The sequence below is a fragment of the Lepidothrix coronata genome, unplaced genomic scaffold (genome assembly GCF_001604755.1).
Source record: "Lepidothrix coronata isolate B3197 unplaced genomic scaffold, Lepidothrix_coronata-1.0 Scaffold25, whole genome shotgun sequence".
Lineage (NCBI taxonomy): Eukaryota > Metazoa > Chordata > Aves > Passeriformes > Pipridae > Lepidothrix > Lepidothrix coronata.
The window spans coordinates 4,646,419-4,669,925 of record NW_016690205.1 but is presented as its reverse complement, the minus strand read 5'-3'; the positions used below and the strand labels follow the sequence as shown (position 1 = coordinate 4,669,925).

The 23,507-nt window shown below is 40.9% G+C and overlaps 1 protein-coding gene across 2 annotated transcripts in view; it reads right to left on the bottom strand.

The window, feature by feature from the left end:
• The window catches only part of DOCK1 (dedicator of cytokinesis 1), a 278,725-nt gene that overhangs the window by 236,943 nt on the left and 18,275 nt on the right, over positions 1–23,507 (bottom strand). For both annotated transcript variants that reach the window (XM_017809240.1, XM_017809241.1), the window contains exons 2-11: positions 19,118–19,201; positions 14,110–14,150; positions 11,758–11,813; positions 9,716–9,812; positions 6,213–6,361; positions 2,995–3,130; positions 2,227–2,384; positions 1,412–1,493; positions 564–699; positions 163–235 (exon numbers count right to left, since the gene is read on the bottom strand). In XM_017809240.1, the coding sequence (XP_017664729.1) occupies positions 163–235; positions 564–699; positions 1,412–1,493; positions 2,227–2,384; positions 2,995–3,130; positions 6,213–6,361; positions 9,716–9,812; positions 11,758–11,813; positions 14,110–14,150; positions 19,118–19,201 (1,012 nt within the window). The remainder of the gene's footprint in view (positions 1–162; positions 236–563; positions 700–1,411; positions 1,494–2,226; positions 2,385–2,994; positions 3,131–6,212; positions 6,362–9,715; positions 9,813–11,757; positions 11,814–14,109; positions 14,151–19,117; positions 19,202–23,507) is intronic.

Sequence of the window (23,507 nt, the reverse complement as noted above, 5' to 3'; positions counted from 1 at the left end):
GACTAATGGGAAATAATCAAGAAGATATATTAGCACGTACTACTCAAGATAAAATACCTCACTAAATAAATTAATTTCAGAATATCAACTGTTTTTTTAAAAATCAAAGTTGAATTCTTAATATTTTCCCTTCTGCTATTCTTTAAACTCTTTCCTACTTACGGTTGGAATGGGATGAAGTGCTGCTTGTCCTCATCATCAACCTTCCCGTTAATTATGTCAGTAACGTCCATCACTGCAAAGAAAAACAAAGGGTACTGAATTAAGGGATCAACATGGGAAGAGGGGGGCAAAGGGAACACCCCGGGGGACTAGAAGCAACAGAACAACCCAGAAGAGGGATAGAATTATTAACTATGTAATCTCAGAATTTTCCTATGGAACAACAACACATTGCAAATAACCTTTGGCACCTCTAACACAAGTCCTGGAAGCTACAGTAATTTGTTTGATACATCAGTCTGATTACATTTGGAACAACTCTGAGTTTATACAACCCCACAGGAGTTTCACACACCCAATTTCTGAGCAAGACACGATATGGACAGATACAGCACAGTTACCTGCCACCCCAAAAGGTCTCCGCAGTCCGGACGTGAGTTTCCTGGTGTTATTGTCCCTCAGCTCCATTCTGCCAACTCTTACAATCTGACACACAAAACTGATTTTCTCTCTCTTCAGGTCTTTGCTGCCCAGGTCCTAGAAAGAGTAGTTTCACCAGGTTACTTCATAATAACTGGATTTCAAGTTCCGTTTCAGTAGGCAGAAGGTTTGCTGTTCAGAAGGTTTGCCTTTACTGTGCAAGCCTCTGGCACCAGGGCAAGGTGTTTTTGTTACAGTATATAAACATCTCATCTTGACTTCTGTGTAAATTAATTGCTTTGGAGGCCAAACCATTTCTAATATGTTAAAAATTCGAAGAGCAGTTTTAGTTTTAGCCTGGTGTTGACAATGTTTAGTGGATCACTTATGGGAAATGTCTCACGTCAGCCTTTGCCAGCGTAGAATCCCTGACTGGTTTGGATTGGAAGGGGCCCTAAATTTCATTCTGTTCCAACCCCTGCCATGGGCAGGGACACCTTCCACTAGCCCAGGTTGCTCCAAGCCCCATCCTATCCAGCTTTTCTCACTTCCAGGGATGGGACAGCCACAGCTTCTCTGGGTAACCTGTGCCAGGGCCTCGCCACCCTCACGGGGAAGAATCCCTTCCCAATATCCCATCTATCCCTTCCCTCTGGCACTTTGAAGCCATTCCCCCTTGTCCTGTCCCTCCATGCCTTTGTCCAAAGTCCCTCTCCAGCCTTTTTTTGTAAGAAGCCACACTCCCTGCAGAGGTAACCCCACACAGACCGTATCCCCCCGTCACTCCCTGAGCTCTGCCGGGAGCGCCCTCAGAGCAGGCCGCACTCACGGTGAACACGGCGCGCAGGTTGTGCAGCCTGTCGATGTCCTTGGGCAGCCCACAGCTCGACCATCGCACCAAGTAGTTTTCACTGAAAAAAAACCAGTATTGTGAGATTATTTTTTTTTTATTTCTTAGAACAACAGAATCACAGAATGGTTTGGGTTGGAAGGGACCTTAAAGATCATCTTGTTCCACCGCCTGCCATGGGCAGGGACACCTTCCACTAGCCCAGGTTGCTCCAAGCCCTGTCCAACCTGGCCTTGGACACTTCCAGGGATGGGGCAGCCACAGCTTCTCTGGGCAACCTGTGCCAGGGCCTCACCACCCTCACAGGGAACAGTTTTTTCCCAATATCCCATCTAACCCTCCTTCAGCCCTCCTTCAGCTTAAAGCCATTTTGCCCTTGTCCTATCACTGCATGCCCTTTAACATAAGCAGATAAAAATCAACTTCAGAATTTACAGAAGACTCTTTTAAACTCCATCTGCTTATCCTGAACAAGTGAATATGTAGTGGAGAGCTGGCATTTCCCTTAGTGTATATTATTTTTATAAAGCAAACAACTCCTCAGCAACAGTGTGAGAATTTCTGCAGCTAAGGGAGGGCTCACACCTTGCTGGTGTGTTCACCTCTCACATGAGATCTGCTCTTGGGGAACCACAGGACAGCCTGATGAGGAACAGCACAACCCTGAATCTCAGATGTACCCAGGGACTTGTCTATGCCTTTCACAGAAATTTGACTTTCATGAGCCCCAAAACTACCTCACTACTAGAACTGAGTAAGCACAGCTTAGGGGTTACACTGAAGAGTGCACTAACCTGATAAATTTTGATTCCAGTGGATCATACAGAGACATGAGGACTTCAGCATCTTCTCCTATTTTACAGACCACATTTTTTAAATTTACAAATAAAGCAAAGGAAGGGGTGGCAGCAAACTTGGCTTGTCTGTTGATATCGATATTCTGTTTCTGAGACTGCAATTCAAGAACAGAAGAAAATAAAGTTTAACTCAACCTAACAGATATTCTACCGCTATAAAACTTTCCTAAAACCTTTCAGACAGAAGAAGGGGTTTTTTTTTAAGTGTCTACTTCTTGATCTTTGTTTATATCAGGATTTATGACAGTGTTTTCTGGATCTGTCTTCAAGTGCCACACCATAAGGAGAGAGTAAAAGAAAAAAAAAACAGGGAAGAGAGATGTCTTCAGTTATTAAAAAGAGAGTTAAACATATGGAGGAAAAAAATAGAGCCTCGAATATACTTGACAAAACCCAGAAAGTTTGTTCCTTGCTTTGCCTGCTGTTTTTCTGACAGGTACAGAGCACCAAGAAAGACAGGAAAGGAAACAGCACAATTTCTACTTCCCACAAACTTACAGATCTCGACCATAAATTCTACTAAATCCTTTAAAGGAAGATAAAAAAACAACCTAAGACAGACAAGTTCTTACAAAATGTTTCAGCCTGATAACTCTTCACAAAAATATCAAAATTCCTCATTTGCAATGCTAAAAACAACAGTCATCCAATTAGTTTACAGTCTTATGTTGAAAGGGAAAAGCCACAGTGCTCAGTGTATCTTACTTTTTCCTCCTGTAGCCTCTCTTCAACTTGCTTGGAAGCTATTTCATGTGCTCTGAAAAGGCTAATGGTGCTGGTCTGCTCTGGGTCCAAAATGTTGCCATCCTCATCTCTAACCACCAGATCTAAATCAAGAATTCTAAGCAAACAAGAAAATATGCTTGTGAATTAACAGCACTCAAATAAAGGCTTAAAAATCACCTGCCAAGTGTTTAACTTGCACACCTGACATATGAGAGAAAAACACATTATCTGATACATGATAATGTAATTTAACATGTCACCAACACTGGAGATAAGCATTCCTGGCTGGAAATCACTTATTCCCACAGCACAGGGAGAACTGATGTAAACGAAACAGCAGAAAAGCTGGGGAAGTAATTTCTTAAACAACTAAATTTGCAAGAGATTTTGTCTCCTCCTCTGATTCATCCAACAACCACTGAACAACCAACCACTACAGCCCCACCACAGGCAGTTCCTTTCATCCCATCCCACTCCACCTTCTCCTCCAAAGCAGCAAATTCCTGTTTTACCCAAACCCTACGAGATTCAAGCAGGCACGAATTGTCTCCCTTTATTTAAAGCAGGAGCCAGATTTGTGTCAGCAGGGTGTTAACATCCACGATTACCTTCTGTAGACAGAAAGGTTTCTGCCATAATCAAATCCAGTCTTAGGACAGACCTTTCACATTTTTCCAAGTTGGTACAGTACTGGCAGCAGAACCAAGGATTAAAAAAGTCAGGTCCTCTCCCTAAGACTGACCTTCTCACCTCCATCCCAATCCACCAGGTCTCTATTTTCTCCCTCTAACTCTGCACTCAGCTCTCATGATGGAGCTGCTGTAACTGTGGGTTTGAAATGTTTGATCAACGAGCTTAAAATCACATTTGCTGTGTCTGATAATTCACTCAGAGGTTGGTGGTTTATCTGAAAGTAAATCCCCCTTGGACAGAACCTGAAAGCACTTAAAGAACAGGAGCTGTGGCAGACAAAGATGAGTTTCATGGACTTAAAGGATCTCTCTTCATCCCTTCTTGCACAGAGGGAGACCTGGAGGTGTTAAAGCCTGAAGCACAGTCAACACACAAACCCCTCCAATAATTGCATTGAATTAATTCAAGGGGAGAGAAACATCACTCAAGTTGCAGAGCGAAGGCAGAAGATTTTTAAGCAACGCCTCCCAAGTTCTGCTCTGTAACTGGTTGCAGCCACCATGAAACTCAAACATCCCCGGAATATCAAGCTCCCAGATGAATTTTTTTAGTGAGAAAACGGTTTCATCATTGAAAGCAAACAGAAAAGCAGCCAAAATAGTCTTGCTCCTCCCTACTACTGTTTCCTGGACAGCAGCCACAGTAGGGGATACACCCACTGAGCACTTGTGCTGGAACTGCCAGTCCTGCAGGGTCCTTCCATAGGAGGAACTGCCTGGAGCAGAGGAAATGGTACCTCAGGAATTCAGGGAAAGGCTCATCACCCAGCCTACGACACCAATGGGACAAGAACGTTTGCACAGACTGTCAAATAAGTCAAAGCGAACACTTTGATTCAATTCCTTTGTTTCATCCTTTAACTTGCAAATGATGCTTGGAAAAAAATCTGGATTTTTTTTTTCCTAAGCGTCCCAGTTACAGATTTTTGCAACTGAACAAAAAAAGATGTTTTCACAACAAAATTACCTGACCCAATTTCAGAAAGATATTAAAAATACAGATTCCTAAGGCCATTTTTACTTCCTCAGTTATTCTGACAACATGCTGTAAAAAAATTTTGGTTCTATTTATAGAAATAAATCTTATTTACAAATCAGTATTTCACAAATCAGGAAAAGGTTGGGTATGATTAGAACAGAAAACATTTAGAATGGTTTGGGTTGGAAAGGACCTTAAAGATCATTTAGTATTTATAAAACACATAATGAATTCTTTCTGTCTGGACACTGAAATCACCATTCACGCCTCTTTTAGACACAATAAATGTAGGACTATTAGAAACATATGTTATCTTTCAGTTGTGAGTATTTACTCAGAAGTTGGAATTCACCTCCCTCCTGCACCCCCCAGAGAACATTCTGATCACTTAATTAGTCCATCAGAACATCATGAATATAAAGCACAGCACAAGATGTTCCATTGTATTTGAAAGCTGAGCATCTGGAGGTTATTCAAAGTAACTTTTACCAACTCCTTGGACAGATGGTAAAATACAGTAGCCAAACAAATAATACCAACAACATCTGGTTAATTGTGTACAGAGGTACAGCAGTCCATATCTTGGATTATAAATGATAATTACTGACTGAATGCAGTCACTGAGTATTTTTTTCATTTCTTTTTTTTTAAATCACAGCTTTTGCTGATCAAGTGCACAAACAAATACTGCAAATTTGGCAGTTCTTAAGGAATTTAACACAAATAGCTAAAATCTGATGAGATATTTACATCACAAAGGATTTAAAGATTGGTTTGGTGAAAACTTTTTCAGTGCCCAGGTGTGCAGGACTACAGGATCCCACAGAACAGGTAGGACTGGAAGGGAGCACTACAATATTGTCTCTCAGTGTTCAATACACTGCTTCAAATAATGTCCTGACTGAAGTGCAACACAAGATTTCTCATTTTTGGTCAAAATGGAAAGTTATAACTGTATAGACAACTTTTATTTTAAAAAATTATCCTTAAATCCAGACTGTTTGCAAAGAGAATACATTACTAAAATACCTAACATATGCAAACTACAGGTTTTGGTCAATATTTTCTTCCCAACTTCAATTCTCTTCTGCTAAATAGATACTTTCTTTTATGAAATCTGCCTGTTAATCTTCTGCTACCAGCTGGATACCATGGAAATAGAGGAACACTGAGCTAAATGATGCTTCTGAGCCAAATCCTTCACCATCACATTTAGCTGAGTGACTCCAGGGCACACACAGCTGGTGGTGCTGAGAGGGCCACAACTGTTCGTGCTGCAGAAGCAAGTGGAGTTTAAGTTATATTTTGAATGGAAGCAAAACTTGCACTTTTGAATTGCCCTTAAAAATAACAAATTGATAATATCATCATGAGAGAGATATATGGATTCCACTTTACATATTATAAAGACGCTGCATCAACTTCAATCTTTACGTTGCTTTAACAGAGCTGTTAATATACAACTATCACATCTCCATAAAAACAGGAATAAAAGCACAAAAACTTGGAAAATACCATTCACAAACCTGTTGCCATAATCAATTTTGGCAGTCACTTTCTTTTTCAGTTCTTTGAGCTCATCTTGGGGCAGTGTCCCAGACAGGATTTGGGATCTCCACTCAATGAGATCATAAATCATGTGCCTCACGTTGCGGAACATTTCCCTGTTGTCCTGCTGTTGGGAGGGAAAAGAGGGGCAGAAGTTACTTGTGAAGCCCTTTTAAATACACAGAATTAACTGCAATTATAAAACATGAATTTAAAGGGTGAAAGTCTACAACAGCTCTAAAATGGGAGCTTAATTTTTTATAGCACAGAACACCGAATACAGAGTCTGACATTCAGCTTTAGGGCTCTAAATGGGTGTAAAAGTTTGTGTTTATGACACCTTAAAACCTGGGTCATGCTGTATTCAGGCATTTGAGGGGAATATTCACAGGTAACTTTATTCAATGACTCTCTGTCCTGAGCAGAACAAGACTAAAAATGGTTCATTTTAACAGCAAGAGGCTCAAGTTCTGCAAAAGTCCATCTGCAACAGATTGGAGAATCCTCCCCCTCCCTAGTTAAACCTTCAGAACAACACTTTAAGATCCCTCACGGTGCAAAGTCAGGTACATCAGTACAGGTAACAGCTAAAGGACAGTGAAAAACCAGGAAAACATTAAACCTCATAGGAAGTTAAATATCTAAATTATTTTTAAAGCCTGGAACTGTGGATATTAAACAGTGCCAGCAGTATATACAAACTTCACTTGGAAACACTCAGCTAACCTAAGAATAATTAAATAATTACAATAAAATTCCCCACTATATATAAGAGATAAAGAAAAACTGCAGAAGATGCAGGAAAAGAACATAATGATTCCAAGACTCTGGGAAAAAGGATATCTAACTGTGAAACTTAAAGACTTCAGTCTGTTCAGATTATCCAAAAGCTGCCTTGATTATAGTGGGAGAACCTTCACAGTGAGAAAATACCCATTATTAAAAGCTCTGTAATGTAGCAGAGAAAGACACAAGAGGCACATATGGCTGGGAGCAAAATATAGACAAATCCAAATGGGAAAGTGGTTCCTGATTTTCAGTGCTGCAGGCAATCATAAACTGGGGAGAGGGAAAACATGCCACGTCCTCTGCTTTGTGGAAATGAAAGCTGAGTATCCATTCAATATTTAAACTCGAATGACAAACTGAATAAAGGTATAAATGTGCCCATTTAATGGTTTTTGATATGCAAGATATGGACAACACGGAATGTCTGTGTAGTCTGCAGATTACCCAGTTTGAAACCAGCTACCTCCAGTAAAACAAAGCTCCCCTGATAAAGCAATCCCACTGCACCAGTGCTCTTTCTGGCAGCTGACCACATGCAGTTAATCCAACAGATATCCTTGAGATACAAACTCATGATCTACCTACCCAGAGTAAAGCTGTGACAGGGGTTGCCTTGAATTTTTCCCTAAAATCCAATGTAAACCTACTCCCTATCAGTTTGAAGCCATTCCCCCTTGTCCTGTCACTCCAGGCCCTTGCAAATAGTCTCTCCCCATCTTTCTTGTGGGCTCCTTCAGTTCCCAGAAGGTCACACTAATATTTCACCCCAAAGCCTTCTCTTTTCCAGGCTCCCAGTTCTCTCAGCCTTTCCCTGTAGGAGAGATGCTTCAACCCTCTAATCAACTTCATGACCTGTTCTGGACTCACTCCAAAAGGTGTAGCTGTCACATGTGTTCATGGACATAAATGGCTGACAAACGAGATGTTAAAAATTAACAGCAAGGAGAATATTTACTACTAAAAAAAGCACGCATGTCATGGGAAGAAAACTCCTAACAGTGTTTCTCTGCTATTCCTTCTTTCCTATTATATGTGCACTGCAATGAGGTCTTGTGTGGTTCAGAAAGCAGCATTTCTCTGACATTAGGAAATACGAGACTTCATACTCAGGATAATCCCCCAAGAAGGACATCAGGTCAAAAGGTAATTCTCGGTGTCCTCAGCAGCCCACAGGGCATGGAGTGTGAGGAAAAGGGGGAATTCAGCTTTAAGCTGAAGGAGGGAAGATTTAGATTAGATATTAGGAAGAAATTCTTCCCTGTGAGGTTGGTGAAGCCCTGGCACAGGTTGCCCAGAGAAGCTGTGGCTGCCCCATCCCTGGAAGTGTCCAAGGTCAGGTTGGACGGGGCTTGGAGCAACCTGGGCTGGTGGAAGGTGTCCCCGCCCATGGCAGGGGTTGGAACTGGATGAGCTTTAAGGTCCCTTCCAACCCAAACCATTCCATGATTCTATAGCAATGGAACTAAGGGCAAGGCTGTTCTCAGTGCCCTTCTGAGACTGTTCCTCCTGCTTTGCTTCTGCCTCCTTACTTCTTCCTTGCTCCTCAGCACAACCTCTCTACTATAACATCACGTTAAAGCTCTCTCTTTAATATACAGTCTGCTTCTCTTCATGTAAGATATTATCCTTCTTCCTTTACTCTGCAACACTGCATCATTTCCATTACATTGTATTTCTAATCTTTATTTTCATGGGTGTGATTAAAAAACACATTAGTCAACACAAACATCTTCATTTCCAGTTGGTGCCTTCATTACCCAGCTTGCACTTTTATGATAGAAGATTTCAAACACATTTATAGGAAACAGACTCTGAATTAAATCCTACTTTAAATAAAAGACTTTCATGTTCCCATTATCTTGCTACAGTGACCTTGCAACAAGAGAGCAGGAGAAGCTTGAGCCAGGGCACCTTAAATCTCACAGCAGGTGTTGCTTTGCATCTGAATTGCACTTTTAGGTGTAAGTTTAAACTCTTGACCTTAATTATTTGCACTTGCATCTGTGTTTTCCTGTTTTCCCATCTGAGAGACTATCAATGCTTATTACTATAAATTCCTAAGAATACATTCTTATGTGCTTGGAACCTTAGCACATGAAAATAATCAGGTGTGTAACTTAAAGTTCAGGATAAACTGGGAACAATTAACTTCAAGTATGAAAATACTGAGAGGAAAAAGGCCTACAGTGATGATTTTACAAAGGTTTAAGTTTACATCTGCAAACTCAACATTAAATATTCATTTACTTCATAACATAGACAGCCTTACGAACTGCCCTGAAAATCGTTTTCTTAATTAATATTATTACATATTAGATTATTCCAAATCTGTCTACATCTTAAAAATCCAGTGTATTCTGCATAACAGAACCCCCATGCAAAATGGGTCATAATTGCTTAACAAATTATTCCTAGATCAAGGTAACACTCTAAAAAACTGACTCTGCACAATAAATACATGGGATTTGAGAAAACATGCAAGAGAATCACTACAGAGATTTTTTTGCTTTAACAGAGGTAAGATGCTGAAGAGCTTTTCAAAACTACAAGTAGTCACTAGAAATAGTAAGAGAAGGGGAATTGCATTAATACTTCCTTCACCATTAGCAGTTCCACCCTTCTTCTCCCTTCCCAGCGCTACTCTTTCCATAAACCATTACTTGTGTAAATGTTCTCCTCAGTTGTTACTTACAACATATAATTGCCTCCATATTATGGACCATTCCCGGAGCGTGGTGGTGACCTCCTGAATCAAGGGGAGCTCGTTGGGGATCACTGTTTCGTGTTGGCTGAGGAGGAGGAGGGAAAAAAAGGCTGAATTAAGTAGTACTTTTGAGTGAGAACACACAATCACAGAAATTTAAGGTTTAAAAGACTTTTAAAATCAAGTCCAACCAGCAGCACCACCATGTTCACCAATAAACCATGTCCTCAACTGCCACATCCACATGTTTTGAACACTTCCAGGGATGGTGACTCAAACACTGCCCTGGGCAGCTGTGCCAGGGCTGGACAACCCCTCCTGTGAAAATTTTTATCCTAATGTCCAATCTAAAGCATCTGATCCAGAACCATTCCTAAGAAGGAACTGTTCATTTCCAAAGACAATAATACAGGGTTGAAAATAACATCCTTTACTATAAATTTATAAGCAAAAAGAAGATGTTATGAGATACTGAAGTGCTAAACCAGTACGGACACACAACATAAAGGGTACTTGGATGGGCTGAGACTATGGAACCACAGAATGGTTTGGGTTGGAAGGGGCCCTAAATATCTGCCATGGGCAGGGACACCTTCCACTAGCCCAGGTTGCTCCAAGACCAATCCAATCTTGCCTTGGACACTTCCAGGGATGGGGCAGCCACAGCTTCTCTGGGCAACCTGTGCCAGGGCCTCCCCACCCTCACAGTGAACAATTTCTTCTCAATACCTAATCCAAACCTTCCCTTCTTCATCTTAAGGCCATTTCCTCTTGTCCTGTCACTTCATGTCCTTGTAAACTTTTCCCACCCTCTCCTTATTTCCATACTCACAAGGATATCAAGACACACCTCACCAGAACATTTATTACTGAGACATTCATTTTACCAGAAGCCAGATAAAAGTCACATATCCACAACCTACAATACAACAATACTAATCTGTAATTGTTTTTTTCCTCAATATATTGGACTTGCAATGAAAACTCAGGCATTCAAGTTCTCACCACAGAGTTTCTCTATGACTTGTTTTAAAATTGTGTACCATGAAAGTAAGAAACACCAACTAGATCTTTTAATATTTCCAAAGTAGGGTACTTAAAGGCAGTTTTGTAATCAGGGAGAAAGATGTCATTATGCAGCAATCTCATGATTAGAAGTTTGATCATTTACATATTTAACAGTGTGTAAAAATAAGTCAGGCACAAAGGAATAAAATATTTTAATCCTGTTTCACTCCATTTCATACCTGGGTAATTATTTAATAATTTCACTCCTTTTTTTTCTTCTCTGGGATTTGGTTGGGTTTTTTTCCTGGTTTTTAACTAAACTTTGATATCAATGTTAGAAACTTTTACATGCATGTCCAGCAAAGCAGATTTGACATATCAGGATCTGAACAGCTGTTAAATAATAAATGCAGCTCAAATATTTAGTGTTGAACATGCCAGGGATGGGAAGAGGACACAAAATAACTTCTCAGTAAGGCAGAAAACAATGCCTGGATAATGGTTTTCAGCAAGGAGACCAGTCTACAAGATTAACTGAAGAAAAATAAAGAAATTACTTCAATTTCATGTGCATAAAAGAGAGGTGTCTCATATCAAAGGCCTCTTTAACACACCAGACAGAAGCCATAAGACTCAAGGGCTGCAAGATAAAAGAAGCTGGGAAAACTGACACTGGACTAAAGCAGAAGGCAGGGATGGAGGAATGGAGGAAGTTAATCTAGGTAATTATTAGTCTAGACAGTAATAAAAGTTATAAAGAGAAATGATAAATTATTAATTCCATGAATAGAGAGAAGGTTATGCTTTAGCTCGAGGCAGCCCTATCCAGCTCTGCTGATGTGACACCACCTTCCACGTGAGGTGAGTTAATAATTTAAAACATTTTAAACACCCAACACACACATTTTCCATCAGCAGCTCCTTGACTCACTGGAAACAAGTCTAAGTCACTTGTCAGTACACCAAAATTACATCAATACAAATAGGAAAATGGATTTTCGTTCTTTTCAAATCAAACTTACCCTTTGCCTTCAACGATTGCTTCCTTCAGATGTATATAGGAGGCAGGAAATATGCCCTTGGAGAGGGAGGGAGAGGAAAGAAATGTGTTAAATAACCAGTTGCACGCAACATCTTGTGTTTATTACCTAAAAATATGCCAAGACACTGCTGGGTCTGCAGAGCCATTCACATCCTCTTAAACATCACAGTAGTTGTGTCTGGGATTTTTTTTAACACACATTTAAATTTTGTGTTGCATGTCCTCTCAAGAAGGTGTTATTGCAACCTTAGCAAATACAGATCAAGTGTTTTTAAATTAAATTTCACAATATTGAAGGAAACAGCAGAGACACCCTGTCAGAATTGGCCCACAGAGGAGTTTTTCCTCCCCTATTAGAGGCACAGTTTGCCACAATTCTCCAAGTCCCTGGATCATTATATTCAGGTGATAATTAAGACAGATTTCATTTTCAAAGCGTGAAAGAGATGATTTTACATAATCCACTCCAAAAATGACATTTTGCCTAGAATCCACCTCCACTCCTTGCTTTTCCTCACATCTTACCAAGCTTCCTGACCCCGCTACAAGATGTTGCTTCTGGTCTCAAATTGCCTTCTACCACCAGCCTACTGCTACTACTACAAGCCAAAAACCAATTCAACACCCAATACTACAAGACACCAGTTCAGCTTTTCTGAAAATATATTCTAAATCAACCAAGATTCCAAAAATACAACAGTATTTTTAAAATAATGTAAGCTCATATTAAAAAATAATTCAAGTCAAGCTGGGAAAGCAAGTTCCTCCACCTCACCCTTCAAAGTATAAGTTCAGTTTTCTTATCGCATGGGAATGCAAAAATAGGAATTCTTAGAAAGCCACTGGCAGCACAGAAAGAGGAAGGTGGTTTTTTTCATCCCAGTTAAAAAAAAATAAATAAAAGTCACTGCATTTAGTGGCAGTCAGAGAAGTGCAGCAACACGTGGACTTAATTTAAGCCAAGAAGAATGTGTAATTTCTTCTTAGGCTGTACAAGGCACATTTGTAAAACACAGTTTGTAAGAAATTTAATGTATTCCCAAAAAATAAAAAAGAAAATATCAAAATAGAACAGAAAACCAGGTCTGGTAAGGAAATGGGTGGGACAAACCATACAACTCAGCTCTGTACTTTTAGACATACACAGCAACTAAAAACACACCTCTGGAGGCAAACATGACATTTTTGGTGTTTTAGTGAAAAAAAGAAGCAAAACCAGAAGATGTTTAATTCTGGTTAATTACTACTATAAAGTAAAATGCTCAAAAAATAAAACATGACGCTACAACCAGTATTTGTGTGGTTTCCCTTTCTTTTTATTTTTCAGAAAGGCTGCTCTAAACTGCAGCCTGAAATTACACTGCTGAAGATTCCTCCCCTTCTCCCAGAGAAGGGCTGAGAAATCCCATTGTAGAGCTCCGTGTCCCTTTCCAAGATGCAATTGGCTTTCACCAGTAATACATTATTTAACAAGTGTCAGGTTCTAAATAGACCAACTAGAACATAAAGTTCTGAACTTTTTACTGAGCCAAAGACTTGGTACATCAGTTACTGCAGAAAACAAGATGGTGCACATTAAAACACATGTAGTGAGTGACCAGTATACCTCAACATTGCAAAAAATGGAATCTTAGAATAGTTTGGGTTGGAAGGGACCTTAAAGCTCATCCAGTCCTATCCCCTGCCATGGGCAGGGACACCTTCCACCAGTCCAGGTTGCTCCAAGCCCCATCCAACCTGGCCTTGGACACTTCCAGGGATGGGGCAGCCACAGCTTCTCTGGGCAACCTGTGCCAGGGTCTCACCACCCTCATGGCCAAGAATTCCTTCCCAATATCCCATCTAAACCTATTGCCAGTTTGAAGCCATTCCCCCTTGTCCTGTCACTCCAGACCCTTATAAATAGTCTCTCCCCATCTTTCTTGGAGCCCCTTCAGGTCCTTGAAGACCACAATTAGGTCATCCCAGAGCCTTCTTTTCTCCAGGCTGAACAACCCCAACTCTCTGCCTTTCTTCACAGCAGAGCTGCTCCAGCCCTCTGATCATCTCAGTGGCCTCCTCTGGACTTGCTCCAACAGGTCCATGTCCTTCCTGAGCTGGGCCCCCAGAGCTGGATACACAACTCACCTTTTGGGCCTTGCTAAAATAAGTTTCCTTTTCTTTTTTTTAACCCTGAAAAATTCACATTGAGCAGAGCTTGGGAATGCAGTGATCAGGGCCCAGTGGACACGTGTTGACCAGCACACAAGATCTCCACAAATCAACACACCCAATGCCACAAATTCATCTCTGTTCAGGAGAAAAATGAGCACCTTGCTCTGGCAACACTTACCTTCTTGGATTTCTTCCGTAGTGTGTAACCCCTGTACCAACCTAGAAGGGAAAAAGCACGAAAAAGTTCATTCATGTCACCTCCCAGTTCACCAGCACCGAGGTTTCTGATGATGCTTCACCCCTGCACATCCCACCTGAATTTCTATTTTCTACGGGTTTAATATCCTGGATAAAACAAGTCATCTTGGAAGCTGTAAAAATCCCAGTGACGATGATCAAACTGATGGACAAGACATGACAGAGATGGATGTTTACATTATGTGTTTAATTACCATCCACTTAATTTTAATTACTAATTCACCAACATAAACAAAAAACGACCTCAAGAGCATTAACTTTACAAAAATGTGCTGTTTGACTGGTTCAATTTTAAAACCTATTGAAATTGCACAACTGCAAGTTCTCAAATGTAGATCAGCCTTTAGCCATCTCATCAGAACACAAGAATACTTTGTGATTTATGGTTCACACATCAAAATATAAAAGCAAGGAGCCCTCTTGGAAAACTGAGCCTGGATGCAAACTGAGCCACACAAACAGGGGTTTTGTACAGCAAAGCATCCGTCTCTGGGCGTGGATGGAGAGATCACAAAGCAAATGTGGAAGAGAAATTGCAACCAGTAACAGCTGGGGCAGGAAGAAAGTTCAGTGAAGTCAACACATGCTGATAAATTCATTATGCACACTCTGGGACTAGAAGCACAAATTAAAGGTTCAAGCACACGGGATTTTTCAGTCTGCTCTCCTGTAGCAAAAGGTGAAGTGATTCATCACCTTTGCACTCCACCAGGAGCTCATCCCCCATGTTCACCTGGGGAAGGTTAGTGCCATCTTCTTAGATTTGGGGTCTACAGCCATCACAGTTCACTTCCCTACAGAAGTTGCACTGGCCTCACATCTCACATTTCCACTGCCTTCAGAGGAATAGCAACGACAACTGCTGCTGAAATGAACACTTCCAGCTTGTAGCTCAGGTGCAGAGAAGATAAAACATTTCTGCCACCGTTAACTCCACTGGCTGAAACCCACACACAGATCCCAATCCTATTAAATAACTGAACTCCCTCAGTTTTATAGGAATAAACCAACATTTTGAAGTTCTACAGTCTGCTAAACACTGTAACTCTGCCCAAATGCACAGTACAAACTGAAGAACACACAATCACAGTATCTCTTCTCCCACCCCATCTTCTGTGCTGCCTCAGGACACCACACGGATTAAAAACCACGTAGCAAAGACAGCTCCTCATGGTTGAACCTCTGCTTCCTGGAGCTTTGCAGCCAGCAGGAATTGCTCCAAGGACCACAGATAAGAGAGCAGCCAAAATCTGCCTTGGAGAACTGGTTGCACTCCTGCTCATTGCACAGGTCCCAGTGTGGCCAGGCAGGTCCAACCAGGCTCCTCCCTGGCAGCTGGATGGAGCTGGTGCCTGGTATCCAGCCTGGAGCTGTGCACTGGGGAGCCAAAATTTCCAATGCAGCTCTCACTGACTCAACTGGAGGCACTGGGGCTTGCCATGAATACACACAATGCCATTTAAATGCATGAAGTCATCTCTTATCAACTACCCAAAATCATGAGAGAGCTGGGGCTGTTCATCCAGGAGAAGAGGAGGCTCCAGGGAGACCTTGGAGCCCCTTCCAGTGCCTAAAGGGGCTCAAAGAGAGCTGGAGAGGGACCTGGGACAAGGGATGGAGGGATGGGACAAGGGAGAATGGCCTTAAGATGAAGCAGAGTAGATTTAGATTAGATGTGAGCAACAATCTTCCAGTATCCAAATGGGCTTACAAGGAATCCGGAGAAGGACTCTCCATCTGGAGCTGCAGTGACAGGACAAGGGGGAACGGCTTCAAAGTGCCAGAGGGCAGGGTTGGATGGGATACTGGGAAGGAATTCTTCCCTGTGAGGGTGGTGGGGCCCTGGCACAGGTTGGCCAGAAAAGCTGTGGCTGCCTCATCCCTGGAAGTGTTTGAGGCCAGGCCTCATCCTTAACAAATATTACGGGATATAATGCCTGGAAATACGGATCCACATAAACACTCAGCTAAGGGAAGAGACCAAGGAAATACTTGTTTCTCTGTTAAAGCTGCAAAAGACATTAAAATATTTGCTTACTCTTGAATGATGAATCTCTTTACTAAACAGTTACACAGAGGAAGTATTTGCTGCATTTAAAAAACAAACAAAAAAACCCCTACAACCAAGAACTAAAATGTTCTCAAAGTATCGGGAATAACTTATTTGAAAATCCGTATTTGGGAACCCAAACCCCCTTCTCACAACAGCACTAGAAATCAACTGATGCTCAAACACACAACCTTGGGTTTGAGGTTGATTTTCTGTTACGTTTCATAGGCATTCACCTTAATAAGCCACATTTAGTGATCATGGTTTTTTGCCCATTCCATTAAATAAAGTAAAGAAACAGAATTAAGACAATAAAGATCCGACAAGTACTAACCCAGATTGTGGTAAATAGTTGTTTTGGGATATCTGCTACAAAATGAAGGACATTTACAAATTCATATGGCTTTGTTTGGTCTTTCCTTAAGGCTCATGTTAGAAGGAGTAAGAATATTCTTTCTAACTGTAGAATAAATTATCTAAAATTCTTCCTGAAAGAAAGGACATTAATTTGACTTTCAACATCAATTACTCTAGAAAGTAGCTTCATCTTTACTTTGGTTCCTGGAAGAACACAACCTTTGACAGTGCAACATGCACATTCATTTCCAACCTCCCAACTCCTGTAAAATGGAAGCTGTTCTCACCACACCTCAAATCTATAGGATCTACATATTATGTGTATATGATATAGAATACTTTTTTCTTGCATTCTGGAGGAAAAAAAACCCAATTCTTTGATTAAAATTTAATGTGTCAGGTTTTTTAGTAATAAAAACAAATTCCAAAATAAGTTGTACTAATAGTTAAAAAAGCAAATATTATTTCCCACACACAGTCAAAGTTCATCTTAGCAATCCATTCCATTCTCCTACAGACTCCTGTCTCTCCTTAAAACAGCTCTTCTAGACTATGGATGTGGGGCTGAGCCCTCCCAGCTGCTCATCCTCTGGTGTCTGCAGAGAGAAAACCAACTGAGCAAGGATTTCCCAAGAGCTTTTCTTGACAACAGTGCAGATTCAGAGAAAAAACCCACAGAAATCCCAAGTACAATCTATCACTTCAAAGCCTACAGACATCAGTTTTCAAAACTACTCTTAGGAATTATTGCAGAGAACTATTTCAAAATAGTAACAAATCTCTAGCAGAGTGGGAGGAGCAGAACACAAGATAACAGCAGGTATCCATGAGAGAAGCTAATTGTTTTCCCCGCAACCTTAAATACAGGGAAAAGGGCTAGACCTTGGAGAAGCAAAATCCCAGATCCTCAGTAAAAAGGAAACACTGAGTCTTCAAGAACCTTTTCTGTCCCATGCTCATATAATTAGGGGGGTTTTCTTGAGACTGGACAGCAGTGGGATGGGCAGGACTGAGGGCAGGTGAGTTCCCAGGCACACACCTGGATATGGATGAAACCTCCTGGGGCACAACCTACACAGATTTTATACCAAAGAACTCAGAGATCAAACAGCTCAAATAATCACCTAATAATGGCAGCTCTGTGAACAAGAGAGATAAGAATTATGGGATCTAATTTCCCATCACAGCAGGGCCTTAATGAGTAATCACTGTAAAACACGTTTGGAAGAACATTTGACTTATTTGCATTTCTTTTAACATGACCTCATCCCATGTGCTTGAAGCCCTGAGAGGAGTGTGAAGGTCTTCCCATTATTCCAGTCCAGAGGAAAAGTGAGTCATCTCCACTGTCCCACTTACTTGGCAGCAGTCAGCATTTGATATGGTTTCAGAGTTTCTCCCACGTTCATTAAATAAATCTATTTATATATAAAAGTACAAAGCTGTGCAATATTTAAATCATTCAATTTGCATTTAAAATCTTTGCATTATTAGATTTTTATTAAAGCCTGTAACGTCAGATAGCGGAACCATTGCTTTGCTCAGAGACAAACTTGGCACTGGAGCAGCAAAGCTCAACTCCAAGAAAATGCCAGCCCAGGAATAATGAGAAAATTCCATTGTACACTGATGAGCAGAGCTTGTTACTCTTGTTGAAATAACATTGTTTCAGTAAATATAATAATAAAAAAATCCAATTAAGCCAATATCGAAAACAAATTTGTCACACAGATTTCCCAAAAGATCAATGTCTTGAGAAAAAAATTAAATCAATATATTTAAATAAATCACGTTTCCACACGAAAAAAGAAGTTGCAAGATTTTAAACCGCACAGAGATTAGTTATATGTTCCTCACACCTTTCCAAACTGCACCATGCCATAAAATTTCAACTCAAGGATATAATAAAACAGCTGTATTTTGCTTGGCTCGGTACTGAATTAAGAGCTGAAAAGTGTTGTGACAATTTCCACATCCTGCAGATTATCAAACTCAGCATTCAAATTCCCTTTTACATGGATCAAGAAGGAAAGGTTTTGGTACAGGGAACATTTCTACAGTTTCATATCAAAACAAGAAAAGCATCTGGAAAAGCCTGAAATCAGTGCAGGGCACCGTAACACATGTACCCTTCCTACATGAGAGACATAAATAATTTAGGACCCGGGTGACTTTCAAATTCAGATTAAACTCCTTTTAGCAGCAGGTTCTTTTGCATTACCTGAGAGTATCCAAAAAGCATCTATCATTTCTCTAACATAGGGTAGAAGCTACAATTAATCCATACAAATAAAGCTGTGAGAACATCCATCTCCCCCAGAAAAGGAAATGATTATTCACCAGGTCATTGACCACACGTGGCTTCGCTCAGTTAATTCTGTGTTCATTAGAAATAACAGGGTTTGTCCTTAAAAAAGCAAATTAGCAATTCACCACCTGATCCCATCAGAAGGTCATGAACAGAAAAAGGAATGCAGTCACGAAAAAAATACTGGTTTTAATTCAGTTTTTGCCACCTTACCTTCATATGTTTCCAGGATGTGCACGGTGTCCCCAATTTGCAAGGAAAGTTCATCAGGTCCCCTGGCATCATAGTTGTAGAGAGCTGGACAGGGGAAACACTGCTGTCAGTACATGCAAGGCAACACAACTTCTAGGATTTTATTTCTCCACATAATTGTTTTTCTCAATCATTTTGTAAAGAAAAAAACAGGAAAAATTTGGCCAAGTTCTTAAATCCGTTAATATTTCCCCTTGCAACAAAAAAGCCACACATTCACCTTCTAAAGCTGTCCCTCACTCCATTTGTAAGGCTTTGCTTCTTCATGGCAATACAATCAATTAATTTTTGTTGTACTTGCCCATCTTCCAGCACTGTGTGTAAATTTTAGGCAGTTCTGTCATGAACTGCAGCATCTTCCACTATCAGTTCAACACGCAGAACACTTACAAAGTGTCTTTCTAAAACTCAAATCACCACCACAAATATTAAAGAATCATTTCTTGGTCACTTTATTCATTTACTGCATGCATACTATACTTAAAAACACGATTCCAGGATTCCTGAATTCCAGTGGTAACTGCATCAACCCACCATATAATGAATTACAATTAAAAAAAAACAGTAACTCAGAGACCACTCCTCCCTACCCTTCCCAAGAGAAAATCCAGAAACCCATGAGCACCGAGAGTAGCAGAAATTTTTCTGACAAATAACACTGCAAACTAGGTTTGGTTGGAAAAAAAAAATATTAGTAATCTGAAAAATGAAACAGTTGTGATTCCTAAAGTTAAATTTTCATGTTTCATATGGAGCAAACTCTCTGCAGGAAACAAAATCTCCCCACACCAAGTAGGGTCCTCATGACCGAAGGCGGCGACTCTGCTATTTCACAAGACTGAAATTAAAGAATTTTAGTCAAGGTGGATCCACAAAAGTTTCTGTCTTAATGTGCAACTGCAGCTACTCCCTCCAATGAGGTTATCAATCAAAAATAGCTGAGAATCAGAATTTCTTATTGTTTGTAATAACTCTCGAGGGTGTCACAGCATTTTTTGGAACACAATAGCAAGCAAGCTCCCTACCACCACTCAGATAACCATTGCTTTTCTTTCTATCTCAGCTTCCAGGGCTGGTGGGCAGCACTGTTCAGGAGTGCTCCAGTGGGACTTTAGGATACTATAACTGGAACAGAAAGACCTGGATAAGTTAGGTGTGACTCTCCTTCCCAGGAAATCTTCACCAGTGTTCAGACCAAAAGAGTTCGTAGAGCATTAACATATTCCACCTCATTACAGGTAATAAAGCAAAACAAAATCCCTCAAATTTAAAACTTATGGCAAAAGCCACAGTTACAAATTAAACAGTGAGACCCAGGAAACACCTTCCCTCACCTGCCCAGTTTTTTCCCATCCCAAGCAGTCCTAAGAAGCAGGGGAGAGCCCTATTACACAGATCAACAACATAAATTACATCTGTAAGAACTCGTAACTGGAGAAAAAAAATACTTCCTTGACCTCAAATCTGATAATCAGTTTAGCCCCAAGTGCAGGGAACATCCAAGTGGGCACATGAGAATGTCTAATCCCACCACAAGGACAGGGCACGGAGCCCAGCCATGGCCTTGATTGCCTTTTCAACCCCCAGGAGTTACTATTTATTCTCCCCAGAACTTCTTGAATCCCAGCTCAGTGTTACCAAAAACAAACACCTAAAGGGCTGTCTCGGTCCTTTTCTCTGAACAACTCCTCCTGCTTGACAGACTTTAATGTTAAGAGGTAAATAAATAAACAAAGCAGTTTGGCAGACAAAACACAGTGTACAGTGTAAGATTATAAATGGAATAAAAGGACACTGCAGGGTAAAAGGAATAAAGGTTGGGTGCACTGCAGAGAGTAATATCAACAGTATTTAAATGAAAGCTTTAAAAAGTAATAAGAGGTTTTTATTGACATCACAACGAGCCAAGCTATTCCTGTTCTAATGTTTTTGCTAATTTTGTCATTATTAAAGAGAGATAAACCCTCCCTCCCAGATATCTGGCACATGATATTTGAGAGCCATAACTGCTATTCTGCAGGAGAAGAGGCTTCTGTGAAACACATTAACAAAAATTGCCATTTTAAACTGCTCTGAGCAGAGGGATGATAACCATGGTGAGTACACGGCACGTGGGACCGGCTGCTTGATAACATTCATCAGGAATGTTTTCAGTTCAGCTTTTGTACATACCAGGGAAAACAAAGTTACACAGTCCTAACTCCCCCAAATTTGTAAGGCTGGTCACCCTTTGGGTGTTCACTCAGATCTCTTCAGGGCTTACAAATCAAGAGGACCAGTGGATGTTCATATATCCAAAAATTAATCCAACGAGAGTCTTCAACCTTCACAACCCCGACAAGCAATCCCACTGCCTCAAATCAGACATCCCAGTCAGGAAAAATTCCCATTATGACAGATTCCAACTAGTCCTGTACTCAGTTCACAATTCAGCCAAGCACTGCTCAAACATTAAATGGAGTAACGCTGAGGATCAAAGGCAGCTACAAACAAAAGACACTAAAATTTATGCCCAAAAGTCTTAACTGGTGTCTGTCATAACAAGGGTCATGGACCAGGAGCTTCACTGTAATGACCAACCCTTTGATGATGACAAACAGCCATCAAGTGGTAATTACTGCCCAGACAGCTCCCACTGCCCTGAACTGACTGAGGAGCAATGGCCATGGAGGGATGATTTATCTTTAAAAATATATGTCTGAAAAATGTGTCCGCAAGAAAAAATAAATCACATTTTTGGCTTGCAGCAGCATTGACAGATCATGAAACAAACAACCAAAATAACTATAAAGTGCATTCCACCCTATGATTACAAAGCAAGGCTTGCACTGCACTGCCTACTCCTATGCAAGGTAGCAGATAACTCCCTCTCAGGGTACCTTTTTTTATGTACAGTGACATCAAAAGATGTTATGACAGAAAATGTTTGATTGGAGCAAACAACAAGGCTTTAATTAAAGGAAAAAAACCAAAATTTTGGAGGAGTAAAGCATGAAACTGGAATGCTTATATTTTGTTTGAACAACTGTATTCTGAGGCACCATTTAAAATATTTAAAAACCTGAAGTATAACTTCCCTTTTTTTTTTTTCTTTTAACTAAGTTTTGCTTAATTTGGAAAATCCAGTTCTCAGCATGACAGATTTTCAGCTGGGAGAGCTCTAAACTAAATGGAGCATTAGGAATATTTACAACAGGTAACTTCAGGCCTTTTCTTCATGCCTGAAACTGAGAATTACAGCTCAAGTTCTGGCAAAGGAGTTACACAACCTCATAAACCAGAAACACCTTTGCTACAACACAGAGCAAAATAAAGAACATCGAGCATCAAAAGATTTATGACTGAGCCCAAGCCAGGGTGAGTTACCTGGAGGGATACAAAAAGGAAGATGGAGAGAGACTATTTGCAAGGGCCTGGAGGAACAGGACAAGGGGGAATGGCTTCACACTGACAGAGAGGAGGTTTTGATAAGATTTTGGGAAGGAATTGTTGGCTGTGAGGGTGGTGAGGCCCTGGCACAGGTTGCCCAGAAAAGCTGTGACTGCCTCATCCCTGGAAGTGTCCCAGGCCAGGTTGGACGGGGCTTGGAGCAACCTGGGCTAGTGGGAGGTGTCCCTGCCCATGGCTGGGGGTGGAACGAGATGATCTTTGTGGTCCCTTCCAACCCAAACCATTCTGTGATTCCGTGATTTTTGTTTCATACCAAATTGCCATGACAATTTCCTCAGGTATGAAATTCATCTTTTGAGTGTTGCAGCCCTGTAAATTCACTGAAATTACTCCCCAAATGGTAGATAAACACCCAAATATGACCAAAGCCCTCAACCACTTTTAGAACCAAGTTAGTCAGAAGGCAGTAGAGCTGTGTGTTGGCTGCTGGACACCTGGAAAGGGCTGGATTTGCCAGTGTGGGTTGGATGTGTTTATGTGAAGAAAAGTAAAAATAGGTTCACGTCTTTGCCAAGCAATGGACTTGGAGGTTATTCAAGGGAGGTTATTTAAATTACTTTGCCCAGAGAAGCTGTGGCTGCCCCATCCCTGGAAGTGTCCAAGGCCAGGTTGGACAGGGCTTGGAGCAACCTGGGCTAGTGGAAGGTGTCCCTGCCCATGGCAGGCAGTGGAATGAGATGGTCTTAAGAGTCCCTTCCAACCCAAACCATTACAGGATTCTATGAAAATACAACAAAGTCACAGTGACTCATTCCCAAGCCACAGGTGTGATGACTCACCCAAGACAGGAGGTTTCAGGCCAATGAAGGTATTTTTCCTCCTCAGCTGCGCTTCCAGCCAAGGGATTCTCCAGGTAAAGGCTCTCCCTGCTCCCCTACTCCTCCTCCTCCCTCCACAACCA